The following is a 20,523-nucleotide window of genomic DNA, read 5'->3' on the forward strand; positions in this document are numbered from 1 at the left end:
CCTTCCTGAGCCAGGATTCAGACACTGCTAGAACATCAGGGTTGGCAGAGTGTGCTAACGCAGTGAATAACTCAAACTTAGGAAGTAGACTTCTTATATTTATGTGCAAGAAACCAAGACTTTTGCGATTACAGAAGTCATCAAATGATAGCGCCTGGGGAGTAGGAGTGATACTGAGGGCTGCAGGGCCTGGGTTAGCCTCTACATCACCAGAGGAACAGAGGAGGACTAGAATAAGGATACGGCTAAAGGCTTTAAGAACTGGTCTTCTAGTGCGTTGGGTACATAGAATAAAGGGGGCAGATTTCCGGGTGTTATAGAAAAGATTCAGGGCATTATGTACAGACAAGGATATGGAAGGATATGAGTAAAGTGGAGGTAAACCTAAGCGTTGGGTAACAATGAAAGAGATAGCATCGCTGGAGGCATCAATTGAGTCGGTCTCCGCGTGTATAGGGGGAGGGGCAAAGGAGCTATCTGAGGCAGGTTGAGCGGGACTGGGGGCTCTACAGTGAAATAGTACAATAAGAACTAACCCAAACAGCAATAGGCTAGGCATATTGACATGGGAGAGAGGCATAACGCAATCACAGGTGTTATTCGAGAGGGCTAAAACAACAACTGGTAATGGCAACGAAAGTTTGGGCTGAGGCTAAACAGATAAACAGGATGGGGTACCGTGTAAAGAAACAGTCCAGCAGTCATCAGCTGTGTAGCTGAGTGATCATAAGGTCCAGTGAATAGCAATAGGTAAGTCTGGGAGCAGTTCGTAGGCAGCTACAGCACAGGCGAGCAGGAGGCACGGCTGTTGATTGCGCGTGCTAGCGGGCCGGGGCTAGCAGATGGATCTTCGTGGTCGTCGCAACGGGAAGCCTGTTGAAACCACATCAGACGATTACGTCGGCAGACCAGTCGTGATAGATCGGCGGGGCTCCGTGTCGACACTAGGAGGTCCTGTCCGGTTGACAGAGAGGTAGATAGCCGGGAGATGGGCCTGGCTCGAGGCTAGCTCAAGACTAACTGGTGCATCGGGACAGTGGTGATTAGCCAACAACAGCCATTCGGTTGCAGCTAGCTAGTTGCGATGATCCGGTGTTAAGGTCCAGTGATTCAGTGCTCTGGGTCGATAGCACGCTGTGCAGACTGGCCAATAATTGTCCAGGCTAGAGCTGGCTGGTAGGTAGTGCAGGCCATGGACAGTGGTGAAGACCACTAACGGTGGCTAATAGCAAGTAGCTAGTTAGCTGGCTAGTTTCAGCCATAGGTTCTTGATAAAAGGTATAAAGAAATAATAGAATCTGTTCCACATTGGGTGAGGCGGGTTGCAGGAAAGTATATTTAGTTAAAGGATGGAAAGTGAGATAGAGAAATATATACAAAAAAAGACAAAAAAAACTGTCTATTTACACGAGAACACAACAGAATACACGACCGCACTGCAACGCCATCTTGGATCAACATCAGCCAGCAAGAGAGTAGTCTTCATGATCTTCATTCACATATGCAGCTTTTGTTTACTATTTGCCTGGAATTCTACCTTGACCCCTATAGGCATGGCTCTACTCCCTGGCTGTCTCTATTTAAATATCTGGTTGAGCCCAGTTAGACTGCCAAAACGCCATTAATCTTCACAAAGAAGGAGTCAAGTATTTAATGAATCAAAGAAATCCATTAATTACTATGCATAAATGATCTATTTTATGGCAGTGGCTTAGCTGTGGCAGGATTTCAAACAACTTACCAGAGAGGGTTCTATGTTCACATCAAAGTCCTTCTGAGCTCTAATGTGGAGCTCATCTTGAAACTCTTTGTACTCTGGATTATCAGGCTCCCTGTATGTTATTACCAACACAGACTGGGAGAAAGAAAGAGACAACAATGAGAAAGTAGAACATTACTGGGGAATTACACCCAGAGCATCATAAACATGTACCAACTATGACAGATTTATAATCATTTGGAGGCGAAAGAAACACACACCTATTTAGGTGAGGTGCTGGCTAACAGAGTAGAGCACTTGAAAAAGAAAAGGAGAGCTGCACACTCTAGGAGCTCAGATGCAATAATTTAATAACCTAATAACTAACGTTTCGACAGACAAGCTGTCTTCATCAGGGTATAATGACAAACTGCGGGTCACTAATTTATATAGTGTCAAAGGACACACGCAGGTGTCTGTAATCATTTCATTGTAAAATGTTTGTGGGCCTATGTAGCCAAGTTTAATCTATGATCGTATGCTATCCATTCATGTTTTTTGTATGTTCTGTTTATCTGTGAATTAACCAATGATATCAGGCCACACCCGGCCATGATTACAGACACCTGCGTGTGTCCTTTGACACTATATAAACTAGTGACCCGCAGTGTTTGTCATTATACCCTGATGAAGACAGCTTGTCTGTCGAAACGTTGGTTATTAGGTTATACAATTATTGCATCTGAGCTCCTAGAGTGTGCAGCTCTCCTTTTCTTCTTCAAGATTTATAATCATGGCATGCAGAGTGATTTTCTACTGGGTGGAAATGTAACTGATTCAAATGTAATTTGAAATGCTTTTAAGTAGGATTAATAATGAACAGATTTATCCTATTTTATAATCCAAACAGTCTAATGAACAGTCCCTTATGAGTCAACAGCAACAACATTTATGGTGAAGAATGCACAATTAGCTGTGTCCAAATGCACTTAAACTTATGGACATGTCTTGAAGACTAGGGCAAAAACTCAGAAGAGCAGCTGTGGTAACTCTGTATATTGCTTATGTTTACCAAATGTTCTATTTGCACCACTTTTTACAAATTGCTATTAGACCACAGTTGTGACATTGTTTGATTATATTTGGATGGAGGCATATTGTTTGGATGAAAAAGCACAGTTTCGGCCAAAGATTTAATCTATGGTCATCAGTTGAGTTTTCACTTGCACTTTGCCTTGTTATTATTGATATAGGCTAAATCTGGCTGAATGGTCAGACACAGTAATGATAAACAATCGACAACTAACTTCCAAAAGCAATCAACGTTCTATGAGCTGCATATTGCCAGAAATCATGTTACTGCTTGTAGTCAAATTAAGATGTTGTATAATCAGTAAAAGAGGGCCAAAATCTTATGTTACAAATATTAGAAGGTATATCACAAGCAGAGGCATCAATTTTAACTATGTATTGGGTCTCAACAAAGTGCTTTACAAATAGCTTATCTATCTCCATCTAAGTGCCTTCATGTTGTGTCTGCTATATCTAGCCTTATTATTGTAACGCTTCAGAAAAAAGACCTGCAATTACCAGAAAATAGCACACACTTTTTCAGTCAAGTTAATAAGCCTACCTTGTCTTTATCAATCCAAAGCCATTTGTAGTGCCTTTCATTAGGAGTTCAACGCCATTATTTCCGATACTGTCTATAGTAACTGCAGCGTAATCAGTGAGATTTAACGACCAAATTGGGAGAGAAGCATCTGTACCCCCCACTTACTTATTTCTCAACACATCAATATGTAGGACTAAGTGGCTTTTAGCTGAAAACACATTATCTCCTTTATTAACTCCATCTAATCATTAAAGTCCTCCGAGCAGAGACGGAGAGGAGGCAGGGAAGAATTATGACCTTTCTACAGATTATTGCATGCCGAGTCGGAACCATTATGAAGTTTTACTTCGTTATCACGTTGATCAGAGAAGCGCTCTCATTTTACTTAACAGTGATTCAAATAAAAGCTTTATCCATCTGCACATTGCAATTTCCGTTTGGAATTTGTGGGACAACTCATTGTTTTCATAGGCATGATGAAATAATGACATTAAAATGATTTGTTAGCTTTTTAATGGAAATTCCAAAGCCAAAACATTGAAAATATTCCATTGTCTCCATCAGGTCCACATTGGGTAGACATCAATTGAAAAATAGGAAGTTACTATGAAATAATTAAATATTTTAGTGTGTATATTACTGAATTTTTATTTGATGACTTTATTATTTTTAATTCCTTAAAGTCATCATCTCATCTCTGCTCAGGCAGTAGCAGCCAAACAACGTTCTCTGTGCTCCCCATACTGTCCTGCCTTTAGTATTCCTATTTATCTAGGCTAGCCTGCCCAAGTATGCTGCAGAGCTGTCTGATGAAATAATTGTACTTCTTTAAAGTAAATAAGGCATACATTCACACACTGTCTCTATCCCTCTTTTGGTTGTGTTGTGTACATTCCTTTCTCATGCGGTCTGTGTGTATCTAACCTAACATACCAGGCGTAAAAGTGTATCCATCTCGGTCCGAGCTGGAAAAAACAGGCACAATGGATTATGGTCATTGTAGTTAATTACCACGTTCTTGCGTTGAACTAGGTTGAATATTTGCTTAATGAAAACTAAAACTCCCTTCAGTCCAGCGTCCCACATAGTTCTTGGCATGATTTCACTCATTAATAATTTCATTTCTCTCTAAAGAAACGCATTGGCTCACAAAAAATTAAGTACTCAATGGAATTCAAGTAATTGAACCGATGTCGCTCGGTTCAAATGAAATGTTGGTTAATCGCTCAGCACTACTTTACAGTAATTCATACACGTCGGTCAACCTTCACTCAACTTGGTGAACTTTGTGTTCCCTTTGATACAGGTTCAGTTGGAACAGAGGGATGTGGAATGATTCTGTTGATGGACAGGCCAGTGATGCACACACGAAGTAGAGGCTTTGAATTCAATTTCCTGAGTGAGAGACATCCATTTCACATGCCAAATGGCAGTTTCAGACTAGTAAACTTGTCTGGTTCCAATGACAGAAGGGGAAAGGCTCTGACAGCTCACCACCAAATAATTGACAGAGTATTTGGACACAATTACTAAAAAAGTTTTCTCTGATAAGTTAAATTAGCAAAATGTAATGAATGAAAGGGATCAACGGAGGGAATATTTCTCTGTCTGTCCAACTCTCTGTCTGTGCAGTTTACCTTGAAGACCTTGATGGGATCAATCCAGAGGCTGTCGTTGTTCAGCCAGGGCTTGTGCTCCGTTAGGCTTTCAGCAAACACATCCAGATAGAAGATGGCGTAGTTCTCAGGGTCTGGGATCTCACTCTGGAAAAGCTTCATGATACTCAGAAACGTGTCCGGAGGCCCACAGATATACACAACTGTAGGGAAGACAAAAACACAACACAAAGGTTTCTTATCACTGTTTTTATGTGAATTATGTTAGCACTATTCTGTGAATTGCAGTTGCTCTTATTATTGGTAGACTAGATCTAGATATGAACCATAGATATGAAATCAATCCAAATCTGTAACTTTTGTGGGATTGCAGTTATGAGGAAGCATGTGTAGGTAGACCTACTGAAGGTGCACATTTGTGTGTGTGCTATTTAAGGGGAGTGTGCATGTGTGTTTACAGTGTGTAAAAGCTGTCTGTGCTGTACGCCTGTCTACATTACACAATCCCATTCTGTTTGCATGCCGTCTACTCCATGGACAGCATGTCTATAGGCATTATTTCCATTCACTGCATATGTCAGAGTGACTTCTGCCAGCTCTAAGGCAGTCCTCCCAGTTAGCAGACATTTCCTAGAGTGTTAGACCAAAGTCGGCACAGAACACCACTCAGACCCCAACTCTCATCTCTTCCAAAACAGCTCACAAGGAGCCATGCCAAGTAGTCCTGCTGTCTCCTGGACATCGTCCAAAACAAATGTACAAAAAGGCAGGGGAAAAGTCCTCCTGTGTTGTAGAAATCATAAGGATCTGCCTGGGCTTAACTTAATACAAAGCACTTCAAATTGTTTGGTACATTTTGTTTCACTTTGTGGCAGACAAAGATGGCAAACAACCCACCTCGTCTGAATTTAACATTTCTAGTACAAGGCTGCATTCTCTCCAATGACTCACACAACATCAACAAGCAGAGAACCTTAATGCTGCACTATTCAGCGCATCCCATAATCTGTTCATAATCAACAACATCATAGTATAAACAATGAATACATTCAATTTCAGTCTTTTTTTCAGGTAGGACGCTTGAAAAAAGACCAATAAAACAGTCTCTGCAAAATTGCATGTTTAGAAACTAGTCAACTTTAGTGTTTTGTGAAATGTGTATCTTACTTACAGTGTTATACAAATATGACAGAGAGCGTTTTAGATACTTATATTCTAGACCATTATGTTGTCATGTTAGAGGGACTTTAATAACTCTCGTAAGAGGACTTGGATACTGTCCTTCATCGCATGTTTTTGATCTCTTCCAGGAAGATAGTACACAACTTCTATAAACACATTTCCAACTATGAGGAAACTCATTTTGTGTGATTACAGTGAGGGGGCTATACTGTACCTTAGCTCCATTATGTGGGCACCCTTGTTAGCACTCATGTATTTTTTCAAGTCTGCGACAAACATTCACATATGTACCTCCACAAAAGAGAAAACACAGCTTGATGTATTCTTCCTTTCAGCCATGTGGCATTTCCTTCCTCTGTATGTATGCTTTTAGTAGTCTGAAAAGCATCAAGTTGTGAGCTTTTCCAGAGGCAACCTAGTGGGATTTTATTCAGTCTAGGAGTTAAGGTTTGTTTTTTTTCATGAACGAAGGCCATTACGTTTTTCAACTCTGATAGGATGCTAATAATCAGACTTCAAAAGGTTTCCCATCAGAAGACAAAATATGAAGGACTGTGTTGTACTGCATCAATTTACATTACACATCTGTACCTGACAACAAGTGGCTGAAAAAAACGACTGAAATCAAAACTAGACATTGTCAAGACGTTGACCAGAATGAGAGACCACACAGTTGAGGTAAAGGTTGACAGCCCAGGGGTTATCTGTTGGTGATCTCATAGGGATAAAGGTTGACAGCCCAGGGGTTATCTGTTGGTGATCTCATAGGGATAAAAGTGAATGGAATGTCGAGCCAGAACTCCAAGCCTGGACAAGCCCTGACAAAACCATTCGCTTCTGTCACCCCAAGCTCACCATGGGCGGGCCCATAATTAAGCTAAGAGGTTTGGCAGCTTTCAAAGTGCCTGTTCCTGATATAACACCAATTTGGTACCCCCATATGCAGTGTTTATTGCACTATCTGTTAATCTTACTGCTGGAAAAATAGTTTTTTCAAGTGGATAAATCCAGTCATTTACAAGAATCACTCATCGGCCACACAGTCCCATCTGTGCTATGTTGGTTAGTGCAGAGTCACTCTATAATGTTCTGATCCATGGATTTCTAAATCAGTACCCTGACAATAAATATGGATGAAAAAAGTGTGCCAAGAGTAACATTTAGTGGTTAGAGTAATGTTTTAGGGTTATTGAGAAAACTGAAGGTCAGTATCTTCCCAGACGATGTGAAAGAGTTCAGTGCCTTTACTTCTGCCAGATGGACTTTAACCATTAGAAGTTTCCTACAAACAGAACATTTCTGGCCCAAAGCAAACATCAATATAACTTGCCAGCTTCAGAACATTAAACATAGATTTTAGCAGCATTGATGTTTCTCTGTTGGACTTTCATCACTCCAATTCTCACTCCAATTCCCTTCTACTGGTATTTTATCAATATTTTTATATTACAGTATAATGATAAGGTCCAAGGTGATTTATGCAACCATGTCAGTAGAATTTATCATTAACATCATTCATTCCAATATTTATGGATTCCCTGAGTTGCCAACAAATATGAATTGAAAATTGAAAGCTACCAATTCTTTAAATCCTGTAGCCAAAATGTGTGAAATCGTGGTTCAAATAAACCCATATTGATACCACTTTATCGTGTTGATAAGATAATCAACAAGGAAGTTGTTGACTTGAGAGATGACTAACAGAAAGCAAACACACACAAATGACTAGTATCAAACAATTTAACCAATGTCAAGCTTTGATTTGCCAACACAACTGGTAATTTGCCATGTCCAACAAAAAAATCAGAGAACATGCTGTCTATAAGAGAGAGGTCTAATCAGCCAAACAGCACTGTCACTTTCATCTGGTCTCATTGTGACAATCTCTACAGACAACATCTCCCCATTTTTTAACATCACTAACAAGGATATTTTGCTATTTATCACTAAATTATGAAGTAATGTAAATGTACTGTGATGTGTATAGGATATGGTTTTCTGAACTAATTACAAGTTTGGAAGACTATTTTACCATTTCTAAAACAGTTTTGGGTTAATAAAAGGTCATTAAAAAAAAATCTACAGTTTTAATAAACATGTAATAACATATCCTACAACAGTCATTCCCATGTGTCAATATGATTTTAGACTAGGTAAACAATCAATATATTGAGCTAGCCTACTAATTGTCTAACGATAAGCATTTCTTATAAATTGCTCTGAAATGGATGGCAAACTTTTAAATAGAATGAGCTGCAAATAAAAACCTAATGATTTGTGAATCAACATTCCAAGATATTGTAAATTAACATGGGGCCATTGTAATTAATTAACATTAATACTAGATACATAATATTTAAAACAATAATTCAAATGTTCGGTTAAAATGCATGCAGGGACCCTTGAAAACGGGAAAAGAACGAACCCACGAGCGCATCACAGAGAGAGAGACACACACTTTTTTTCTTCTTCAGAAAATACGCAGGTGGACAAGAGTAATAAAAGTTTAAGGCCCAAATATTATCTTATTACTGTCGAGCCAATGTTGCATGCATTTTGGAAATCTGATCAGATTCTTGGAGCTAGGTATTATGGCAACATACATATTTCCATATCAGCAGGTCAAAAAGCACATTTTTGTTTTCATGAATTTTTACAATATAGCCAAAATACTTTGCAGCTGGCCTATCTAAGGGGAAATCGCTCTGTTCTGCCTCCAGGACAAGTCTCATGACAATAAACGTCAACCTACTATTGCACATGTAGAAACAGCCAACTAATGGACTTACTTCTTCCGTGGTCTTTCATGAAAGTAATGATTTCTTTATAATAGCTTGGTGAGTCTTCATATGGAAAGGCATCAACTGTGACATTTTCATCCTTCAAATTTAGGTAAATTCCTTCAGAGAGGAAGTAGTGAGGTCGGTCATCTTTTTTCAAATCTTGGAAAATCAGAATGGCACGAGAGGTCCAATTAAAGTGCGCGTGAATAATGTTAGCGAAGTCTCCCAGTTTTGTGGTCGAGGGTCCGGTGCGCACAATCGTTTTGTACTCTTCCCCTTTATCAAACCCATATGCTGTTCCTCCTGCAGTTATCAATGGGAGTTTCCAATGGGATGCAAATCTTCCAACTGAGGCGACTGAATACACACACCCAGGTCCAAAGAAAGCATCTGGTTTATTATAAAGTTTGGTATCCACGGCGATAATCTGTGCCTTATTTTCTGCGCAGACACCGGTTGAATCCTCTGTGCTGAAATTCAAGAGTTGAATAGAGTGGCCTTGGAGAAGTCCGTGCTTCTTCTGGAGATTCTCTTTCGCCATAAGAATTGCTGGGAAAACCCGAGGCAAAGCCCAGGGATACTTGTGGTAATTATCGGGAAGCATCACCGCAACTGTGATATTATTTTCCATATTCGTTCGACACCTGGATATGAGAGAATATGTGAATACCACAAAGAAACAGCATCCAAGTTCCGTTTTATATCCCATTGCTCCAAATTGAAGTTAAATAAATCCAAGAAAACGGACCTCGTGAGTACACCTGGAGAGTGGTAAGACGCCTTACTGTCCTGAAACCGAACCATATGGTTCTCTATTGAAATGCAACTTCAGTCAAAATAAGAAATGCTTAGGTAATCCATGTGTAATTTATCCTCTATAATTTTGCTCTAATTGTTCTTCAGCAGCATGATTCCGTGAGTTGTTCACTTCGGTGCAGTTCTCGGACTGATGTTCCTCAACTCCCCCCGCTAAGTGTGATAACATCCATCCAGATGACCGTAATCACAGCAACCTTCAGTACAGCCCCCTACACGTGATATCACAGGTCCGAGAAAGACAGGAAAGAGGCGCCCCCTGCCTGCTGTCACCGTTCTTCAATCTTGGTCCTGGAGACTCACAGGGTGTGCAAGCTTTTGTTCCGCCACAGCACTAACAGAACGGATTCAACTACCATTGAATCAGGTGTGAGTACTGGGGGCTGGAACAAAAACCTCTGGGGGCTGGAACAAAAACCTGCACACCATGTGGGTCTCTAGGACCAGGAAAATAGATAATCAGTTAAAAATAAACTGGCTCAGACAATAATCTGGAAGACAATAGACAATTTTAGCAGTTGTGCTGAAAGCCTTGTTTTGAAATCCATGAGAGTTGAATAAACAAACATCCAAGCATGTAGTAGGACACATGCCAAACTCCGATGCTGAATTTGATATACACAAATCTAACATTCCACAATGATCCACTAGAGGTCAGGAGTTCCTCACTGGACTTCATTTCAGCGAGCTCTACAAGATTATTTAAGACAAATACAATCATACTACATAATAATCTATTTTTTATTAGCTCAGGCAATTGTAATGTAATCAAAAGGGGAACCCCAAATTACACCAAGTCCAAACACGTGTCAATTCAATGTGCAACTTTCTTGAAATTGGGAAACATCAGAACAATGGGTGCTGAAACACTGCTTATGATTCTGAGTCCCCAAAAGTCATGACAAGCAGTCCAAAACAAAGTCAAGCAACCTGGATGGTCAACAATAAAGACAGAATGGTTGGTTCATGCTCATTATAGCCATTCGTATTGTAAGACATAGTAATCCAGCACAATGCTTGGCGTTTTCAGTTGCCTTCCGAACCTATTTCCGAACAGGTTCATCTTGGAAACTGTCGTCTCTGGCTGCAATGCTGCATCATGTACATTTAGATAACAAATCAAATACCTCCACTTTTCAGTTGTACCTCTTTTCTCCTCCTCTCTTCTCCCCATCATCAGTTGGTGGACTTTGGCAGTCTGTAGACGCCTGCGGACACGATGAGCTGATGGTCTCGCACTTTCCTCTGCAGGAAGGCCTGCAGCTTGTTCACGTCCATCTCTGTAACAACGGGTCCCGTGGCAACGAACATCCGGAGCATGGAGTGGAGGCGCTCCAGGGTCATGGTCTCCAGGTTGGTCAGCATGGCCTGGATGTAGGCCCAGAACAACTGCACAAACAACCACACACAAAGGGGAGAGAGAACCGTGCTGTTTGGGCTAGCTTGATTTATATTTGACAGAAAATGTGTATTTGTATTTTAATTACATGCCTCCAATGTGTGTGTGTGCTTGTGTGTCTGCGTGCATACCTGTAGTTTCTCCTCCCTCTGCTCTGACTGGGTGGTGGTGTTGGAGTCTCCGTCCTCGTCGCTGTCGATCAGCATCACCCCTCTCTCAGGTTTCTCCCGGGACGAGCCCTTCTCCAGGATAGAGTAGTGCCCCCCAGCCTCCTCCTTCAGGACCCCCTGCTGCTGCCACAGAGCCAGCTTCCTTCTCACCATCTCCTGGGGCACCCCCAGGACCCCACTCAGCTCCTCCAGAGTCCATGAGCCTTCAGGAGAGAGAGAGAGAGAGAGAGAGAGAGAGAGAGAGAGAGAGAGAGAGAGAGAGAGAGAGAGAGAGAGAGAGAGAGAGAGAGAGATGGCTTAAAGGTTAATCGTAGTTACTCATACAATGTCTGTCTGTATGCAATGATAAGTTGTACAAAAGGCAGCCTGTGACGGCCAGAGTACTGACTTTTGTCCTGGAAGTGCAGGATAATGGCAGCGTGGACAGGGGACAGAGTCAGGTTTGTCAGAGTCCTGTCCTCCAGCTCCACATCCAGTGTCACTGATCCCAGATGAGGCTTCCAGCTCAGGGTCCTCATCGCCTGGGACAGAGACCATTTGAATTATGGAATTTGATTTCAAAATGCTATTTCCCTATTCTCTGTTTATAAGGACTTGAATAAAGCAGGAACAGACTGGCACCTAGGCTACATCTTCATCATCAGGTACCTTGAGTTTCTAATAGTGGTGTGTGTAGGCCTCCATGGCCTGGGAGGCCAGGAGCGGGAGCTCCATCTTCTCCTCCTTCAGCGTGGGCCAGAACTCAGAGGACAGGATCATGGCAGTCAGGGCCATGGGGGGCTGCTCATCCTCACCCAGCCTGGACTCCTCCTCACGGATGTTGGTGTTGATCCTCCGTGAGTCAGCCAGGTCCTGGGGAGAGAGAGGGAGGAGAGTAAGGCTCTGTCCTAAAGTGTTTAAATGGTCTTTGTTCCTTGTCTTTGTTCGATAACTTCTGTCCCCATGCCTTATTCTATGAAAGACACTGGTAGGTGAAAGGACTATGTATTTTCAAAGATACTAGGAAGTCACGTTAAGAGTCATGTTGTCATAGCTCAATTTAACATAAATGGTAACTCAAGATTTCAAAGTCACGCCCTGCTTTACCTTCAGCATCACCTCACAGTAGTGCATATGGGACTCTCCAAATCGCAGCTTGAGTAACTCCACGTTACGGATCTCCCTGGAGGCACATGAGAAAAGTTACTTACTATTTAAAAAATAATTGATTTAATTTACCCAAAATGTCCACACAGAAATACCAACACCAGTATACCGACATGCACATAATATTAAGAGTGACTGCAAAAAGTTGAGTAATTGTCACGAACGTCTTCCAAATGAGTAGACCAAAGCGCAGCGCGTTGAGCGAACATGACTTTATTAATTCAAAGTCTGGAACAAAACAACAAAACAAGAACGATTCGTGAAGTCCTCTGCAATACTGACAGAACATGGAACAAAAACCCACAACACCCAAAGGAAAACATACAGATAAATATGGCTCCCAATCAGAGATAACGAGCCGACAGCTGACACTCGTTACCTCCGATTGGGAGTCACATGACTACACAAGAACTAACCAAAACCACACACACCCAAATGAACACACCCTATTCCCAACCTAACCAAAACAAACCCCAACAACACGAATACACCCTGGCTCAAATACAAGTCCCGGAGCCAGAGTGTGACAGTACCCCCCCCTAAAGGCGCGGACTGCGACCGCGCCTCAACTAGGGCTAACCCAGGGAGGGCTGGGTGGGCATACCTCTTCGGCGGTGGTTCTGGCTCTGGTCGTGGTCCCCACCCCACCATAGTCACTACCCGCTTCCGTAGCCTCCTCCAACTGACCACCCTCCAACTTAACCCCACCGGATTAAGGGGCAGCACCGGACTAAGAGGCAGCACCGGACTAAGGTGCAGCACCGGACTAAGGGGCAGCACCAGGATAAGGGGCAGCACCAGACTAAGGGGCAGCACCGGACTAAGGGGCAGCACCGGACTGAATGGCAGATCCTGGCTGGCTGGCTCTGGCGGATCCTGGCTGGCTGGCGGACCCCGGCTGGACGGCTCTGGCGGATCCTGGCTGGACGGCTCATGGCTGGCTGACGGATCTGGCTGCTCATGGCTGGCTGACGGATCTGGCTGCTCATGGCTGGCTGACGGATCTGGCTGCTCATGGCAGGCTGACGGATCTGGCTGCTCATGGCTGGCTGACGGATCTGGCTGCTCATGGCAGGCTGACGGATCTGGCTGCTCATGGCTGGCGGAAGGCTCTGGCTGATCCTGTCTGGCGGACGGCTCTGGCTGATCCTGTCTGGCGGAAGGCTCTGGCTGATCCTGTCTGGCGGAAGGCTCTGGCTGATCCTGTCTGGCGGAAGGCTCTGGCTGATCCTGTCTGGCGGAAGGCTCTGGCTGATCCTGTCTGGCGGAAGGCTCTGGCTGATCCTGTCTGGCGGAAGGCTCTGGCTGATCCTGTCTGGCGGAAGGCTCTAGCGGCTCCGGTCTGGCGGAAGGCTTTAGCGGCTCCGGTCTGGCGGACGGCTCTGAAGACTCATGGCAGACGGGCGGCTTTGCAGGCTCAGTACAGACGGGCAGTTCATGCAGCGCTTGGCAGACGGACAGTTCAGACGGCGTTGGGCAGACAGGCAGTTCAGGCGCCGTTGGGCAGACGGGCAGTTCAAGCGCCGTTGGGCAGACGGGCAGTTCAGGCGCCGTTGGGCAGACGGGCAGTTCAGGCGCCGTTGGGCAGACGGCAGACTCTGGCCGGCCGAGACGCACTATAGGCCTGGTGCGTGGTGCCGGAACTGGAGGTCCCGGGCTGAGGACACGCATCTCAGGGCTAGTGCGGGGAGCAGGAACAGGCCGGGCTGGGCTGGCGACGCACACCGTAGACCTGGTGCGGGTGGCAGGAACAGGCCGAACCGGGCTGGCGACGCGCACCGTAGACTTGGTGCGGGTGGCAGGAACAGGCCGGACCGGGCTGGCGACGCGCACCGTAGACTCGGTGCGGGTGGCAGGAACAGGCCGGACCGGGCTGGCGACGCGCACCGTAGACTTGGTGCGGGTGGCAGGAACAGGCCGGACCGGGCTGGCGACGCGCACCGTAGACTTGGTGCGGGTGGCAGGAACAGGCCGGACCGGGCTGGCGACGCGCACCGTAGACTTGGTGCGGGTGGCAGGAACAGGCCGGACCGGGCTGTGGAGACGGATAGGAGGCCTGGAGTGAACAGCGGCCACCACCCGTCCTGGCTGAATGCCTACCCTCACACACTCTGTGTGAGGCATCCGCACAGGACGTACAGGGCGGTGTACCCCTGGCCTGGTGGCCTCCTGGATACTCCCCCTTTTCTCCTCCGTCAGCCCCGTCGTCCATGCCGTGTGCCCCCCCCTAAACATTTTCTGGGGTTGACTCACGACCGTCCGACGACGACCCTGATTACGCCGTAGCTCCTCTCTACGGCGCGCCTCCACCGTCTCACTCCATGGCCGGCGATCCATCCCGGCCAGGATTTCCTCCCAGGTCCAGGACCCCTGCCCGTCCAAGATCTGCTCCCACGTCCAGGCTGCCTGCTCCTGGACACGCTGCTTGGTCTTGGTATGGTGGGTTTTTCTGTCACGAACGTCTTCCAAATGAGTAGACCAAAGCGCAGCGCGTTGAGCGAACATGACTTGTTGAGCGAACATGTGGAGGCACATGAGAAAAGTTACTTACTATTTAAAAAATAATTGATTTAATTTACCCAAAATGTCCACACAGAAATACCAACACCAGTATACCGACATGCACATAATATTAAGAGTGACTGCAAAAAGTTGAGTAATTGTCACGAACGTCTTCCAAATGAGTAGACCAAAGCGCAGCGCGTTGAGCGAACATGACTTTATTAATTCAAAGTCTGGAACAAAACAACAAAACAAGAACGATTCGTGAAGTCCTCTGCAATACTGACAGAACATGGAACAAAAACCCACAACACCCAAAGGAAAACATACAGATAAATATGGCTCCCAATCAGAGATAACGAGCCGACAGCTGACACTCGTTACCTCCGATTGGGAGTCACATGACTACACAAGAACTAACCAAAACCACACACACCCAAATGAACACACCCTATTCCCAACCTAACCAAAACAAACCCCAACAACACGAATACACCCTGGCACAAATACAAGTCCCGGAGCCAGAGTGTGACAGTAATGTACTGTATAGCATTGAGATATAGGCCTTTGGAGTGCTGGGACTAGCTACTGTACATACGTGTTGTGTACCTGGCTGTATTGTAGTTGAACTGGTGGAGAAGTCTGTCTGCCAGCACAGTTCTGTACTCATCTATGAAGATCTCTTTACTGCTGTATATGCTGACCAGAAGACTGATGATGTCAGACGAATGCCGCTTCGAGCCCATTTTGTCTGAAGGGTGAGAAAGAAAGAGGAGTGTATTTAGTAAAATAACTGATGGAGAGGTATTGTTTTTAAGAATTTCTAGTTCAATACAGCAGAAACAGGAAAAAGCAACTGACTAGTCTAGTGTGATGACAACCTTTGTGGGTCCACTGAGGGTGCTGACCTGTGACAGCATCCTTAGAGTCTGGGGTCCATTCCTCTGGGTCGCTGCCCTCGTCCTCACTGTCCTGGGTCTGCAGGGTCACAGGGTCGGCACGGGACAGCTCATTGGCCAGGTCACTGCAGCCCTCCGCGTCCCAGGTAAGGCTGGCCTCTATCTGACGTACCGTGTCCTCCCGCGTCCTAGCAACGAACCACAGATGTCACATCAATGCCACGTCAACATCAACACAGTATGCTATGGGAGTAAAATCAGTCAAGTAAAGAGCAATCTCTAACATTTTGCCTCCCACTAAATGATTGCTTTGTTCATAAATACTCATGAGAGAATAAAATAATAGATAACTAAATACAGATTACGATAATACACATGCACCCACCTGAGGTACTTGCGGATTGGTTGGCAGACAACCTGCAGGATGACCATAGATGGGTCCAGTTCGTAGGGCCTTTATGGCCGAGATATATACAGTGATGATGTCAAAGGTATGGACTCCTAGAAGGAGAGAGGAATGTTGTTGAGAAGGGATTCATTAAGTCTTATCACTCCAGCTTCTTCTGCAACACTGTATTTGCAAACAACAGTTAGTCTTCACATCAAATGTGTTACAAACATAAAGAGCCAAACACCAGTCACTGTTCCTAACCCATCATTGGTTCACTGACCTGGGTGAAGCAGACACGTCTCAAAGGCTGTCTTAAGGGAGGTGAGGAGCTGCTGCCTCTGATTGGTTCTCTCTAGACAGAACTTGAGGTCCTCAATGGCAGGCTTTGAATGTGAGGGTGGGAGAAATGTCAAAACCCTTTCTACCCTCTCTGTATCTCATTCTTTCCCCCTTATCAAATCTCTTCCCTATGCCGTCGACACTCACAGGTGATGCTTTCTCTTAATACTCTCTGTATCATTCACCATCTCCCTATCTCCTCTCTCTGTTCCCTAACTCCTCACCTCTGATGATGCTGAAGAGCTCCTCGATCCTCATGTTGACGTAGATCCTGCAGAAGAACTGGTGCATGTGGTGCACAGCGTTGGCTGGCTGGCCCACCTCCCCAGCCCTGCTGCCTGTGCCATTGGGCACCGTACCCAGTCCACCCACTTCACTGGCAAACACCAGCTCTAGCCACTGGAGAGAGAGAGAACGAAAGAGGGAATTGAGAGAATGTTTGTAATTAAGAGTAAAACAGATAAATGATCACATTTCTGAGATTTGGACTTGGTGTAGTAAATTGTTTTATAGACAAAACATATTTGGTCAGCAACCTATTCTGTTAAATAATGCAAGCTAGAAAAGTAGAACTTGTTGATAGGTCATGTCACTTTATTATGCGAGGTGGTCCTCCCATAGACAGGCTCTCTAGTATACTGTACCTCCTGAAAGTTGAAGAGGAAAGAGCTCTCGTACTCCCCCCTGCAGTGCTGCTCTAGCCGCTGCTCAATCAGTTTGTGTAAGATGGACGTCACTGCCTCTGAACTAACCCACTCCAATAGCTGCAATCTGGACCTGGAGGGTGGGAAAAGTGGGTAGAGACAGCTGCAGAGACATTACAAACACAGCAGGCACAGATGTAGACAATGGTTGTTCTAACACAACTTATAGAGCATACAGTGACATGGCCACCCCTCCATTCACTCACAGTATGTGGCTGAGCTCTTGCAGCTGCTCCAGGGCCTCCTGACACCAGCACTGCTGGGTGGGGACAGTGCAGCCCTGACAGACGCCCCCCTCAGATACCCCGCCCCCTTCCTCAGACTCCCCTGCCTCCCCCTCCTGGCTCATGTGCACAGAAAAGGTCCTGCTGTAGAACTCCAGTATTCTCATCTGGAGCACAGCCGAGGGGGAGAACAGTAGGATGGCCCTGATGACGGAGAAGGCCCTCTCCTGGAGACCCCTGGCCCCAGGGCCACACAGACCACCCCGGCCCTCATCCTGCCAGGTACCCAGCCTCTCCAACCCTCCTGTGGAAAGGACAGAGGGTAATTTTTGTAACGCATTTGACAGCATTCTGTTCAGTCAACATTCCAGCATTAAGGGTGCAGTCAACTGTAACCTGAACGTTTGAACCCCACCTAGGAAAGGTTCCAGTCTGTCCAAAAGGGTACGGAAGGCCATGAGTAGGATCCTGGCCCTATCCTTCTCCCCAAGCTCATTCTCTGGCTGCTTCAATCCAGCCCAAAACTCAGGGACCTCGGCAGTGGTCAGACGCACCTGCAGGGTCTCCAGGAGCCATCCCTCCAGACAGAGGAAATTGGTCATGTTCTTATAAACAGACACGGACTATGGTTTGTAGGTACATTTATAGATCAACATTGGTCTTAGCTAGCAATGTAATTCCTAATTGCATGTGAATGTGTTAGCTAGCTACATGTCCAGCAATCAACCACAGTAGTGCAATTTATGTAATTTCATTCTCACATAAAAGGTAGGTAGCCTATGTCAACAACACAAGGTACTGTGCGTAGGCAAGTTAGGTCCATCTACTCACCAGAGCTGCAGTTACGGTGTCCCAAGCAGAAGGTAGCCCCTGTGGTACTGAGAATAACATCTCAGCGGAGTCCATCATCATCCCGGTTGGACCAAATTACTCAGCGAAAATCATTCGATTGTGTATTGTCAAAGTTATTGTCTGTGTTATATCACTCACCCATATTAAGGTGTCCGTTGTATGGCTCATAAGAAATACTAAAATGTGTCTACATTGAATGTACAGATACCAATTGAAGTTATTGCGCTCTTGCGCAAGCCTGTGGTGCATAATACTGACGTATGTGTGGTTGCGGAACTTATAAAAGTGTGGCGGAAGTGTACGTGACAAGGAGGCCAAGATGGCGGCTTGAACAGACGGTTTTTACTGAGCTGCGCGCCTAACTTCAGAAAGATTGTGGGGAAAGAAAACTAGTTTCCAGTCATTCCTATTATTGTTTTGATTTGCTCAAGATATAAGAACTTTCCTGTGACTGGAATGATAAGTGGAACGGAGGTGTGAGAGAGGGAAGATGGTGGAAGCGGATGATGAAGTGGAATCTGAATACAATGGCGGTAGAATCAAGGAGAATTTGAGTGTTGTTCAAAAGAATGGGAAACAGAGCAAAGTAGGGTACAGTGATGAGAATGACCCTTCGTATCTAGGAGGAGTACGGTTTGTTAATAAGGAGCAGCTGAGCAGAGTACCAATCTTGAAGAAACCATTTGAGTTATCCACACTGGTGGAGAGAGTGCTGTGATTCTGCGGATCAGAAGGAACGTGCGTTGTGTCTTAATCGATTTGATAAATTTGAAGTGTTGTGTGTGTCTCTTCGGAACAGGGCACCCCTCAAGGCGGTTATGTCTGGCGTTTCGTGGGAAGTTTATTTAGAAGAGATGAAAAATATTCCTGGAGTGATTGAAGCACGTCGGATGTATCGAGTGGTGAATGGGGAAAAAGTGAAGACTTAACCTGTTCTTTTGTTTTTTGAATTGGAGTTTCTCCCTAATGAAGTGCGGTTAGGGTATATTAACTACAGAGTTAGAGTATTTATCCCAAGACCAATGCAGTGTGAACATTGTAAAGCTTTTGGACATGTAGAAAGTGTTTGCAGAAGGGAGAAGCTGAAATGTACAAGATGTGGAAAAGATCATAATATGTGTTATAAAAGTGAAGACAATGTGACATGTTGTAATTGTGGTGGGAATCATGAAGCCACGTCTTCTGAATGCCCCACAAGGGTAAAGGAGAATGAGGTGGCCAAAGTCAGGGTTGTACAGAGCATTTGAACAATGTCTACCTTAGACGTCTCACTGGAGCAATACACAAGAAGATGGAACCTGAGACTACGGCGTGCCCCAGGTGGAGAGTGAGGATGTGTGGCGCGAGGCTATCCGCATCTGCCAAGAAGTTATGCCTGCAGAGAAGAAGAAAGTTGGTGATACCATCGACGTTGTGCATTGCCTCCGCAAGAAGAAACAGCAAAACGATTCAAGACCAAGGGGTATCATCATCCTCTTCACTGCCAGATTCTACAGGAATGCAGTCTGGAAAGCTGCTAGGAAGAACACGTTCCTTCAGAGCCATGGTCTGCGTTTTGCCGAGCATCTCAGCCCGGAGGACATAGAAAGGAGGAACAAGTTGTGGCCAACGATCAAGAAAGCACGAAATGAGGGAAAGGCTGCTGTCACGCCCTGGCTCTGGGGACTCTTATATGTTGAGCCAGGGTGTTAGTTTATATGTGTAGTGTCTATGTTTTGTTTTCTATGTGTTATTTTCTAGATCGTGTGTATCGTGTATTAAGTACTATTAAAAGTATGTACGCATATCACGCTGCGCCTTGGTCCACTTATTACGACGATCGTGACAGAAGATCCCACCATAACAGGACCAAGCAGCGTGTCCAGGAGCAGACAGCCTGGACTTGGGAGGAGATCTTGGACGGGCAGGGATCCTGGACTTGGGAGGAAATCCAGGCCGGAATAGATCGCCGTCCGTGGGAGGAGACGGTGGAGGCGCGTCATAGAGAGGAGCAGCGGCACCAACCGTGCCGATGTCGGGCACGCAAGAGGCAACCCCAATAAAAGTTTTTTGGGGGGGCACACGGCATGGACGACGGGGCTGCTGGAGGCAGCTACAGGGCGAGTTTGTGGATTAGGAGAGGAGGCCACCGGGTTTGGGGGGCTGGAAGGGAGGTTGGCGGAGCCTAGAGGTAGAGCAGAGCCAAC

General features: G+C 45.2%; 1 protein-coding gene and 1 pseudogene across 3 annotated transcripts in view; both read right to left on the bottom strand.

Moving 5' to 3' along the window:
• npr2 (natriuretic peptide receptor 2) overlaps positions 1 to 9,850 on the bottom strand; it is a 47,152-nt gene extending 37,302 nt beyond the window's left edge. For both annotated transcript variants that reach the window (XM_084141126.1, XM_084141125.1), the window contains exons 1-3: positions 8,902 to 9,850; positions 4,952 to 5,133; positions 1,742 to 1,855 (exon numbers count right to left, since the gene is read on the bottom strand). In XM_084141126.1, coding sequence (XP_083997252.1) covers positions 1,742 to 1,855; positions 4,952 to 5,133; positions 8,902 to 9,604 — 999 coding nt within the window. In that variant the 5' untranslated portion in view covers positions 9,605 to 9,850. The remainder of the gene's footprint in view (positions 1 to 1,741; positions 1,856 to 4,951; positions 5,134 to 8,901) is intronic.
• Positions 9,851 to 10,887: 1,037 nt separating this feature from the next.
• Positions 10,888 to 18,394, bottom strand: LOC311100259 (anaphase-promoting complex subunit 2-like; annotated as a pseudogene). Its single transcript has 14 exons — positions 18,285 to 18,394; positions 17,901 to 18,108; positions 17,468 to 17,789; positions 17,202 to 17,334; positions 16,782 to 16,956; positions 16,499 to 16,648; positions 16,213 to 16,328; positions 15,837 to 16,015; positions 15,538 to 15,679; positions 12,367 to 12,442; positions 11,929 to 12,132; positions 11,669 to 11,801; positions 11,242 to 11,483; positions 10,888 to 11,100 (listed from the first exon to the last, which is right to left on the bottom strand). The product of its transcript is annotated as an anaphase-promoting complex subunit 2-like (transcript).
• Positions 18,395 to 20,523: the final 2,129 nt, after the last annotated feature.

Source organism: Coregonus lavaretus (assembly GCF_964263955.1).
Source record: "Coregonus lavaretus genome assembly, chromosome: 24".
In the NCBI taxonomy this organism is placed as follows: domain Eukaryota; kingdom Metazoa; phylum Chordata; class Actinopteri; order Salmoniformes; family Salmonidae; genus Coregonus; species Coregonus lavaretus.